At 32.6% G+C, this 12,128-nt stretch overlaps 1 protein-coding gene across 1 annotated transcript; it reads left to right on the forward strand.

Annotated features, from left to right (window-relative positions):
* The first annotated feature begins 8,880 nt into the window (after window positions 1-8,880).
* On the forward strand, window positions 8,881-11,777 carry LOC107005814 (protein JINGUBANG-like). Its single transcript, XM_015204467.2, has 2 exons — window positions 8,881-9,550; window positions 10,861-11,777. Exons 1-2 carry the CDS (start codon window positions 8,912-8,914, stop codon window positions 11,590-11,592), a joined length of 1,371 nt encoding a protein of 456 aa, XP_015059953.1. The 5' UTR covers window positions 8,881-8,911; the 3' UTR covers window positions 11,593-11,777.
* The last annotated feature ends 351 nt before the right edge of the window (window positions 11,778-12,128 follow it).

Below are 12,128 nucleotides of genomic sequence, written 5' to 3' on the forward strand. Positions count from 1 at the left end.
TATATATATATAAATATATTTCTAGGTGTTCCAAACTCCAAATTGCATACGACCTGTGTTAGATGCAGTATCATTGGACTATAAACATGTCTCAGTTATCTCTGATGCCACAGCTGCACAGCTAACACCTGATGTGCACACTAATATTCTTTCTCCGTCTCAATTTATATGATATTGTTTAAATTATAACTAAATTTATAAAAAATGTATGACTTTTTAGGAAAAACAAAAGGATAAGACACAAGTACCCTTGGAGTATGACCAAAATCTCGAAGATACTTCTTAATTAAACTAAGGTCCTATTACCCTTTGAAATTATTTTTTTAAATAACTTTATACACCATTTATTTACGTAACACACTCCATGACTCCAAGCAATTGAGGCTCGTTGAAAATATTTGGATGTCACGTAAGCCAAAAAGATGCACAAAATTACAAAAAAAAAAAGAAAAAAATTTAGGAATAATAAGACCTTATTTAGTTAACGTGTGTTTCTGAGATTTCGATCATAGTACGGATTACTTGCCCATTTTCGCAAAAACAAAAGAACAAGATTTATGGATAATTCACATAGCATTGTAAGTTACTAACATGTTCAAAATTGTCTTTGTACATCAGCCAACATTTTTTACATGAAAAATATTGGTGACCCCTACATTAGAAGAATGGTGCCAATCTACAGAGAAATACATCACTTGAACTCAAAGTTTATATTTTCTTGAAGCTTCATGTGCACGTATGTGATATATTTGAGTGCTTATTCTAGTCATTTTTATATTAAATGACATGATGAAATTCCAAAAATACTTATGATATAACATCCAATTTTAATTATTTTATATTTGTATCATGTACTTATCGATATACATGATACTAAAATTGATTTTTGGTGGCTATTAATTAATGACTATAACTTGATTGCTGTTAAATATATGTTTTTAGAGGTAGTTTAGTGATAATTACATTTTAAAACTCTTTGTAAATGTCACTAAAACCTACAGTAGGACCGAATCCGATGATAATGACCGAATCCAATGATAATTAACTAATCCTGGTAAACAAAAATGACAATTGAGCAGAGCGAATTGCTTTTAGATTTTTGTTGTGGATTCACAAAATTTCAAACAACTAACAAGCAACATTTAATACAAGAAAAAAGAACACTTTTTCTAGGGACACAACTTGCCACAGAAAGTCAAAATATCGCCACTAATAACCTGTCATGGCGACCCATGGGTCGTTGGCTATAAACACTAAGTGATTGATACTTTTTCGTGGCAACAACACAAGTCGTCAAAAATATATTAAAATTTCCACGAAAACCACTCAACAAAAACATAAAATATTGGAAAAAAGTAAACAATTAGTTTTTTTTTTAAGTCCAATTATTTAATTGCAATTACAATACTTTCCAATTTTCAAATATATAAAATACATTTTAAGTAACAATCAAAATAAACATTGTAGGTATAATAACATACAATACAATAAAATGGGTAAGAATGATCCAAACATAGTGTAAGGCTAAAAGTGAGGGGTGCTTACCATTCGATCAACTCTCACTTGTCTCTCATTTTTATTTTGTTTCTAACATCATTCACTTTTTTCAAATTTAACTTTTATATATGAAAATAATATATTATATGATCATTTATATACATACATTAAAATGTAGATTATATTTGATGTCTGCCAATATTTGGCAAGAGTTGGTCTCAAATTCATGTGTTAACGTAACACTAGTTAACCTCTCAAAGGTCTACCAAGGCATCATGCTCAAACTGACGACCACAAATCTGCTCCAAAAGAGATAATTGAACCCCAACATAGGCTAACACTGAACTATATGGATAGAACCCATAATTGACTAACATCTGAAAGACAACATAACATAGTGTAGACATTGAAATTATGTGGGATTCTACAAGATGCGTTCAATTCGATTTGAGACTCTACAAATTATGTTCAACTCAGATAAGGATTCTTGGAGGCCACCCAACCCTAAACCCTAGTTTATGCCTATATAAAGGGTACTAAATTCCCTTACAAGGCATCTCAGAAATTTCATAAAGAGATCAAGATCTCGAATACTCCACAAATTGATTGATTATTTATTTAGAGAGGTCAAATCTAAATCATCCTAGTTTGAGAAATACGCTACTAACAGCTCTCGAATCATGGATAAATCGTAGGAGCGTAGAATCAAGGGATCAACAGAATTGTACCCGCTATCTTAATTAATAAAATTATATTTCTTCATATTTTATTTGTATGGTTTGTTTATTTTCCATATGTTTAAAATTTGTTGCAAACACAAAGATAAATCCAAACTGCCGATCTGAAAAACTTTACTAATGAGTTGCTAGGACAAACCCCTATCTAACTTCAAACGCTTGAAACTAGAATATATCAATACTGCAATCTATTTAATAGAGATCGTTCTTGAATCATGAAGACTCACCAAAAGTAGTGTTGTGCTTATCAGAACTTGTTCTAACCGCATCCTGATGAACGAATGTATTCACCTATATTATAAAATTAAGAATATAGCCAAAAAGTATTTAGTTACTACTCGGAATGTACCGAGTATGGAAAAAATATAATGCATGAAACATGATATCTAAATATGATAAATTTGTAAAACATGATGAGAAATGACGAGTAAAAATAACATAATATTGATCTGGAATACATATATACAAGGTTATGCAATATCTGAAAAATATACTTATTGGTGGGATATACTAAAATCGACATAAATCATGTGAGATACTACATGAAGCTCAGTGTACTGCCTCCATACTGGAAAAAAAGAGTGTCCTACTTGTCAAGGTAAAGACCATGATATTTGAGCTAACGTGGATCCACTATGTAATGTATAATTGAGACAAATCCTATGATGACATGTAGTTCTGGGTCTTAGGGAGTGCTACTAAATGTCCAAAAAAGCTAAACAGAAACCTTCATCTCATTTGTCCACTCGACGCTAAGTATACTCCAACGGAAACATGCATAAATCTAGATGTAGTAATAAATTACTTCTGAAGCATATTGATAATCTAATAAATACTAAGTATCCCATAAATCATGACAAATGCACATAATCTAAAAGATACTTTAATCAAAAGCATCTAAATGGTATCTAAGATATACTGGGAGATATTGTAATGACTCTGTTGGTCATTTTTTATTTTTTCCATGAAATTTATTGGTTTTCCTTCAATTATTGACCCGAGTCTTCTAAGATTGGTCTTGAAAGTTGGTTTTCAAGCATTGAGTAAAAAGTTGAGAACTTGGTATGGTTGTGCTTTTGAAAGATTAAGTCGTTAAGAAAGTAATTTTTGGTGTCTTTTAGAGTCTCAAGTGTCGAAATGGAATTTCATCAATCTAAAAAGGTCAAATCTATTATGTGAGAGTTTTTAGTTTCAGATTCAATGTCCTTTTAAGGATTTGAGGTCCTAAGTTGTGAATTTATGAAATTTTAGTCTTTGGGTTAACTTTGATCAACATTCGGGGTTCGAATGCTCAAATTAAAATTCTAAGAATTCTATTGTATTTGGGAGATGATTGTAGGATTAGATGAGGTTTTGGTAAATTTTGTGACGTCTCGAGCTTTTTTTTTAGCTTTTTCAAGCATGACTTAGTTTCTTATGATTTTCATGAATGTCGGGTCAAAGAGACCTCATATTCATGTTTTGACGGTTCCATTGAGTCAGGAATGTCAATTATTATTGATTTACATAGATAATTTTGTGTTCACTGGGTTCCGAACGAATTCTGAGGGTCCTTTTGATATTTTCAGTGTTGGTTAATGTTTCTGGTGCTGCAGTCTTTGCTTAATTAGGTGAACCATGATTCTCTTTAACGATAGTCGCTTAAACCGAATGTGGTTCACAAAAGTGAGAGTGAACTTTTGGTCAGGGTTTGCTCTAGTGATGACCACTTAAGTAGAACCTAGTTCGCAAAAGAGAGACCTCTAAGTTTTGTGGGGTTCGCTTAAGAGAAACCTGGTTCGAAAAAGCGACATCAAATGGGGTTTTGAACTGCAAATGTTGGTTTAAGCCCCATTTCCAATTTCGAGCTTGGGGAACCCTTTGAAACAATCTGTGAAATGTTTTCTTGTGCAAATCATTTGGGCAAGCTTTTATGTTTATAAACTTCATTTCCCTATGATTAATTATGAATTCTAACATCACAATTTGAGATTTGATTTGAAAAATGACAAGGTTTTGCAAGAACGTGAGTTTTTTTTTAATCTAAAATGGTGATATTTATCCCTTTTTCGAAATGATTTTCACTAATGAGTTCCTAAAGTATTAAACATCATTTTAAGTATTATTTTCTAGATTCAAACCGCCATTTTGAAATTGGATTTTGAATTGATTAACTCATTTTTCGTGGAAATTGTTGTTTCCGATGAGTGATTGTGAATACTTGATTGTTATAGATTGTGTGACTTTGAAATTGATTGAAGGAAAAACCCAACTCTTGGAGTCATTGTTAATTGATTTAAGGCAAGAGATCTCCTAAACCATGTAAGAATTTGTGTATTCCAATCGTTGCTGGTGTATTAGGAGAAATTGGAATGAGGTAAAGAGTTAATTGTCCACTTGATATATCTTAACGAATAAAAGGGTTGAAATTGAAAAGGCTATGTGATGATGATGAAAATTTTGTTGTTGTGACCCTTATGGTTTAATGGATTATATATTTGATAGCATGAATATGGACTTGAATTGCTTGTATTGTTGTCTCCTCCATATGGTGTGATATTTTGCTTGTGCGCATTGATTATTGAACATTGTGATGAGACATGTGATAATCTCATGTCGAGATCATTTCTGGCAAGTGTTTATGATGTCGATGTTACTGCTAGCAAGTGATATAAAGCAGATGGGAAATGTGGCTAGTGATATAAAGCAGATGAAAAATGATTCTGACTGGTGATATAAAGCCAATGGAAAATGTGTTCGGCTAGTAATTGATTATTAAGCCGATGAAAAATGATTTCGACTAGCAGATTGATATAAAGTCGATGGCAAATGGTTCTAACTAATGATAATGTGGCGATAAGATATGATTCTGGTGAGAGACTACTCATTATGGCTTGATGCATTTAACTTGGTATCGTTATAGGCTTTAGGGATATTTACAAAGAGTACTAATTACTGTTAAAAATATATTTTTAGCAACAATTAAACTATTACCACTAAAAATCATTTTTTATGTAGTATACCTACACATATACGATCACCATTCTACCAAAAACCTTGGTATTTCCGCTCATAAAAGAAATCAAATATATGCACAAAAAGGTATAAATATGACCAAAATCTCAAAGACACGTCTTAACTAAGCTAAAGACCTATTACCCTTCCCCCATGAACCTAGTTCTTTTTTTGTAATTTTGGTACACGGTTAGGGCCTACATGACCTTCAAACATCTCTCAAGCGCCTCTACTATGTAGAGTCACAGAGTGTGTCACGTAACCCAAAAAGTGTACAATATTATTTAAAAAATGAGTTCATGGGGTAATATGACCTTAGATTAGTTATGGTGTGTCTCTAGGATTTCAGTCATAGTTCAAGGGGGTACTTGTGCCTTATCCCATAAAAATCAATCAAGTTCTCTACAAAACAATTCTTTCGTCCAATATATTCACTTATATTCATTCTACCATTCTCCTAGGGAATCCTAGTGTTTTCGACTCATGATGACTTAGCATAGCAAGATCGGAAGTAAGTGATGCAAGAACACGGGTGAGTAGTCAAGTATCACACATGTGCTTAGTTATAAACTAAGGACATGATAACGTGATATTAAAGTAAGGTCGAAAATGACAACCAACAATAGAACAAAAAGAGAAGGAACTGGAGTTCGTTTTAGGGTGAAATCAATTCGAAAATACAAAAATGAACGAGTTATTAAAAGTTTCCGTGAGAAGTTTACAAAGAATTATGAGCAGGAATCAAGGGTCGAACCCGCAGGTTCTCTGTACCCAACCTGAAGCCCCATCGTAGGGTCTAATTTTCCTCTAAGAGAAATTAAGATTGCTCATGCCCAGTATGCCTCTAGCAATAAATGCCAAAACAAAAAGAGCAATACCGCCAACAAGAGTTGGGAGATGTCATTCCAAGGTTGAGTCAAATGAAGGGCTTACATCACAGGAATTATCTACCACTAAGGTGAGCGAGGATGATGCGGAGGTCCAACCATATTATGTCTCGCTCGGTAGAGAGTGGTTTATGAAGGTTGATGTGGGGATGGATATCCTCAATATATTCGGCCAACGCTAGGGGTAGGTGGAGGGTACCCTAAGTGTTCTTAAGGGGCATACTCTCCAGGAGATTCAGAACATCCAAAGTGACTTCGAGGTGCGTATGCAAATTGAAGTATATATAATTCATCTTTACTTTGTTGGAGTGTAGCCTCATGGAGGCGTTGAGCACTAGCAATGCCATGAATGCAAAGATTGAGGCACTCAAGTCAGTCGACGCTGCCATGACTGAGGTAGCCAGGTATGTTATCGTATAGAAAAAGTTTGAAAATCTCTAATACTCTTGGCATGAGTAAATACGGTATAAACATTGTTTATAAATGTAAATACATAATTATATAATATAGGGAAAATGGTCAGAAATGCCATTAAACTATGTGAAAGGAACAAAAATGTTCTTCGTCTATAGTTTAACTCAAAAACGTTCTTACAGTCAATAAGTTGGCTCAAAAATGTTCTTGCGGTCAATACTTTGATCTTGAAATGCCTCTATAGTTACAAAATGGGTCAAAAAGAGCACCTTTTATGAATATTTTTTTTCGTTTTAAACACATCTTTCTAATTAAAATATTATTAAAGAACACTATTTATGTTTTATTTCTTCTAAAATCATTTCAACAAATAAAAATGTAGAATTTTTTTTTTCTTAATCTCATTTTATCAACTAAAACACAATAATTTCATGTACCCTTTCAACATATAATATATTTCATATATATATATATATATCCATCATTAGTTTATATTTATATGATGATAAAAGATAATGATAATAAAATAAGAATTTTTTTTTTCTGAATTGAAGTAGGATTAACATTTGGTAATTTTAAAAAAGATATAGTATTAGAAAACGAATGTGTTAAAATAATAATAATATATTTATTTGAAAAATGAGCATTTTTGACCCAAGAAATAACAATAACAACATTTTGGACCAAAATATTGACGACAAGGACATTTTTGGACCAAACAACAAATAGACGTCATTTTTGTTTCTTTCGTATAGTTTAAAGACATTTTTAGCCAAAGTATTGACAGTTAGGACACTTTTGAACCAAACTATAAAGGGAGCCTATTTTTATTTCTTTCACATAGTTTAAGAGCATCTTTTATCCGTTTCCCTATAATATATACATATATATATAGTTATACACTATCTATACAATATCTATACATTACATATACATGCTACTTTTTGTTGATTATTTTGGTCCTATGTATAGTTATGTAAGAAACCGTTGATTAATATAGGGTATCTATTTACGATGACTAAGAAATTTAAAAAAATATTTTTATGTCCATAACTTTAACTCTTGCACAGTTGTTTCGTCAGTGTATACTTTGTGGGGATCCGGTTCCCCCTATTACCCCTTTTCTTCATTTCATCACGTGCACCCCTAGATAACCGACATGTCTTATTCAAAGTTTAAAGGTCAAGATTATATTATATTAACAACTATCATAATCATAGTTAAGTCAACTAATTTTAGAAAACTACTCTCTAAATTTGATAAAAATTAGGAAAAATACACAAGTACCCCCTCAACCTATGCCCAAAATCTCAGAGACACACTTATACTATACTATGGTCCTATTACCCCCCTGAACTTATTTTATAAGTAATTTTCTACCCTTTTCGGCCTAAGTGGCACTGGGTTAAAAAAGTCAATCAGCGTTGGCCCCACAAAATAATGTCACGTAGGCCAAAAAGAAGTAATTTTTATAAGTTCACGGTGTAATAGGACCTTAGTATAGTATAAGTGTGTCTCTGTGATTTCGGACATAGGTTGAGGGGTACTTGGTCATTATCCCTAAAAATTATATTATATATCATACAAAATTTAATATTTATTTAATAGCATTAATTTCATCTTATATTTGTATATTTAAATATTAAAATTCTTGAACATGAACCCTTTATATTTAATGTGATAAATAATAATCTTCAAAGACATTTTTCTTTTATTTCACAAAAAAAAAAAAAAAGAATATTTTAACAAAACATGTATTTTTTTTCCCTTTAAACGTACAATAACCACATTAATTTTCTTCTTGGAATAATTTTGATATCGTTTAATTCTAAAAACCTTTTATCTTTTTCTTTTTTATTTTTGTTTCGCATCTTTTATTTGATAGTTTTTTTTTTCCTACGTTGATAACTCATCATTTTTTTTGTTCCTCAATGTAGTATAACATTTGAAGAATAAAGTTTACTAGTACATAAAATTATTTAGTTGATTCTCACCTTAAATATCATAAGCTTTAATATTTAAATGTAAAAATATAAGATGAAATTAATGATATTAATAAATATTTAATTTTGTATGGAATACATTGCAATTTTTATCAAATATAGAGAGTAGTTTCTAAAATTAGTTGACTTAACTATGATTATGATAGTTATTAATATAATATAATTTTGACCTTTAAATTTTGAATAAGAGATGTGTCACTTATCTAGAGGTACACTTGACGAAATGGATGGAAGGGGTAATTAAGGGAAGCCGGATCCACTTTGTGGGGTTGTTGATAGGTGAGAGCATTAAAACTCATTAAAAACACTACATTACATCATAATCTTCAACTCTTCATTATAGCATATTTCTTCCTGTCTTTGTAGATACTACCTAGCAATGGCTTCACCAATAGACCTTGAGCCTCCTAATTCACTATCTTCTTCAGCTCCATCTTTCGCCATACGTCCTAATAATAATAATAATAATAATCATCATCACAACAACAGCTTCTTGCGAAGCATATCAACTAAAGAGCCATTGAATTTCTCCGAACAACTTCCTTATACTCCGCCTCGTATAAGCACTTCTGCACTCCCTTCCAATACATACTCTCAACCTTCAACACCGCGTCTTTCGTTCACACTAAACAATCCATCAACAAAATCAGTAGATGGTGATGATCATCCGGATTTTCATCAAACGAGTTACAGGTGCATTTCCTCTGTCCTGAAAAAGGACGGACAGATCTTGTCCGTTGCTGTATCCAACGGTCTTGTCTACACGGGGTCTCAAGCTAATCTGATACGCGTGTGGAAGTTGCCTGAGTTTACTGAGTGTGATCATCTTAAGACGAGGGCATCGTCCATGGTGGTGTCGTTACAAGTGTCTAATGACATGATTTACGCAGCCTATGGTGATTGTAAGATTCGAGTTTGGCGTAGGACTTGGGAAGGTGTAATCAAGCATGTAAGGGTTGCAACTATTCCGAAGGTTGGGAGTTATGTTCGAAGCTACATCTCCGGTAGAGAAAAAATGGTAATTTTCATCCTCAATTATTTAACATTATAGTTTTCTATATTTAATTTTTTTTTTTCGCGAAAATCTTAAAAGAAAGATAGTATGAATCGAAAAATAGTAGTTGAAAGTAAATGCGTACATTAATGTTACAGTACTGTAAGATGTCATATGTAATACTCTGCTGGAGTAACATGCTGTAGCAATTTCATTATGCATATAACAACTTTTTTGGTTTGTATGTGATATGATTCTATCTAGCAAAGTACGCTTCAATTTGATCTTAGTTGGTATTTATATTTTTTAAAATTTGAGTGTGTATAAATTGACATTTAAATCTGTATAAAGTTAAACAAGTTGACACACGTTTCATATTACATAAATACAAATTAGTTCGAATGTATTTCACGCGAACTGACAAGGTTATTAATTGGTCTATTAGATAGTTAAATTTACCATATAAAATATGTTATTTCTATTAATTATATACGCATTTGTCTCAATGAAATGTAAAACCCTAGACATTTTCTACTTGAGGTTGATCGGTATAACTAAAAGAGATGACATAATTTATGTGGTTTATTTAATTAAACTTATAGAATTTGAATGAAAATATGTTCCAGAAATTTGAATCGAAAGTGTCTAATTGAACCACTTTATTAAATGTTGAGGTGTTCGATTAGAACAAGACTTAATTCAAGTATCTAAATAATATATCGTAGACTATGTATTGAGCCTTTTGGAAATCAGTTAAAGTATCTTTTTCAATTTTAAAGCTTATATTCCAAGAAAAACTCCTCAGCTGGTGCAAAACTTTATGTCATTAGGTAGCTATCTATTCAGAATATCTGTATTTGGTTTGAGTTCAAAAAAAAAAAGTTGAATCCACTATTGCTTTGGACATTTCTAGTACTGAATTAGTTGCAGCTAACTAAACACTGATTTGGACAGTTCTGGTAGCATACTTATTTTTATTTTATTGGTTTTCCATCCGGTGTTCGGAGTACACATTAGAGCCTCTGTATCGCATACTGCAGGATTCATTCGGAGGGTAACACTCCCAACATGAATTTTTTGATATCTAGGGCTCGAATCCGAAACCTCTGATTAAGGGTGAAGCAGTCTCACCAGTGCACCACAACTGTTGTGATGTTGGTTGGTAGCATATTTATTATTACATATGCAACTACAGCTTTCTGATTAAAGCACTGTAGGCATCTAATTTAATGCATTTTTGAAGCCTTGAGTTTTTTGTCTAACAAAAATAGTTCATTATATTATCTTCTACTATATAGCTATAAATATTAATGCATTTCAATGAATTATGACAGATGAAGCATATGGGACCAATATCATCACTAGCAATTAACATATCAGATGACATTCTCTATTCAGCTTCCCTTGATAAAACAGTTAAAGTATGGAGAATTTCGGACCTCAAATGCATAGAAACAATCCAAGCTCATAACGATCCGATAAACGATATTGTTGTTGGTGATGATGGTGTACTCTATACTGCTTCAGATGATGCCACGGTTCGTGTGTGGCGTCGTAATTTCTGTAGTGGTGATAGGCCACATTCCCTCACTGTTACCTTACCAGCAAAATGTTCACCAGTTAAGACATTAGCCTTAACTAGTGATGGTGGGGTACTTTATGGAGGATGTAGTGATGGTTACATTCATTATTGGCTAAAAGGTTGGTTTTCAGGGCAATTACAATATGGAGGTGCACTTCTTGGACATACACATGCTGTTATGTGTTTGGCTAGTATGGCTAATTATGTGGTTAGTGGTTCAGCTGATTCAACATGTAGAGTGTGGTTTAGGGAGCAACAAGATTGTCAACATGTTTGTGTAGCTATTTTGCAAGGCCATAGAGGGCCTATTAGGTGTGTTGCCGCGTTCCCTAGACTAGTAAACGAGGAGAATGAAGATGGTTGCACCGTTTGCACTGGAAGTCTTGATGGAGTAATCAAGATGTGGCGTGTGAGACGCACTAGCATTAGTGATAAGGGCAAAGGTTCTTCACAGAATGCTTGCGAATATTTTGAAATCGCTTAAATGTAGACACCCCTTTTTATTTATTGTTTTTCTTGCAAGATGCGTTGTTTCTAACCAGAGACGGATTCAAGATTTTAATTGTGACGATATATAAGTACAGACTCGCCCTGTTTTCAACATTGAGAGATCCAGCAACATAGCAACTAGCAAGTAAATAAATATTCTACTACTCTTTTTATAGTTAATCTTTCTTTTAATTTGAATTGTAATATCTAAATTTACTATGTAATCCTACTTTTTCCTATTTTTACCATTTTTAATTCCTCTCTATACCAGGGGGCTGAGTTGTAGCACATTGTACTAAATCCATAACCAATAACTTCTCTGGGGAGTTAATATTTTGCTTACTCCCAAGAAACAACCTCTCTACCTCCACGAGGTTGTGATAAGCCTTGTGTACACTCTACCCAGAGGGGCCCACCTTTATCAGTGGAGTTGTACGTGCACCGATTAACTTTTTAAAAGATCATGTGTATATATATATATATGTATATCTATCTTGAGAAACTGACAGAAAATTAGGATAAAATTAACAG

Source organism: Solanum pennellii, chromosome 12, assembly GCF_001406875.1.
Source record: "Solanum pennellii chromosome 12, SPENNV200".
Taxonomy (NCBI): domain Eukaryota; kingdom Viridiplantae; phylum Streptophyta; class Magnoliopsida; order Solanales; family Solanaceae; genus Solanum; species Solanum pennellii.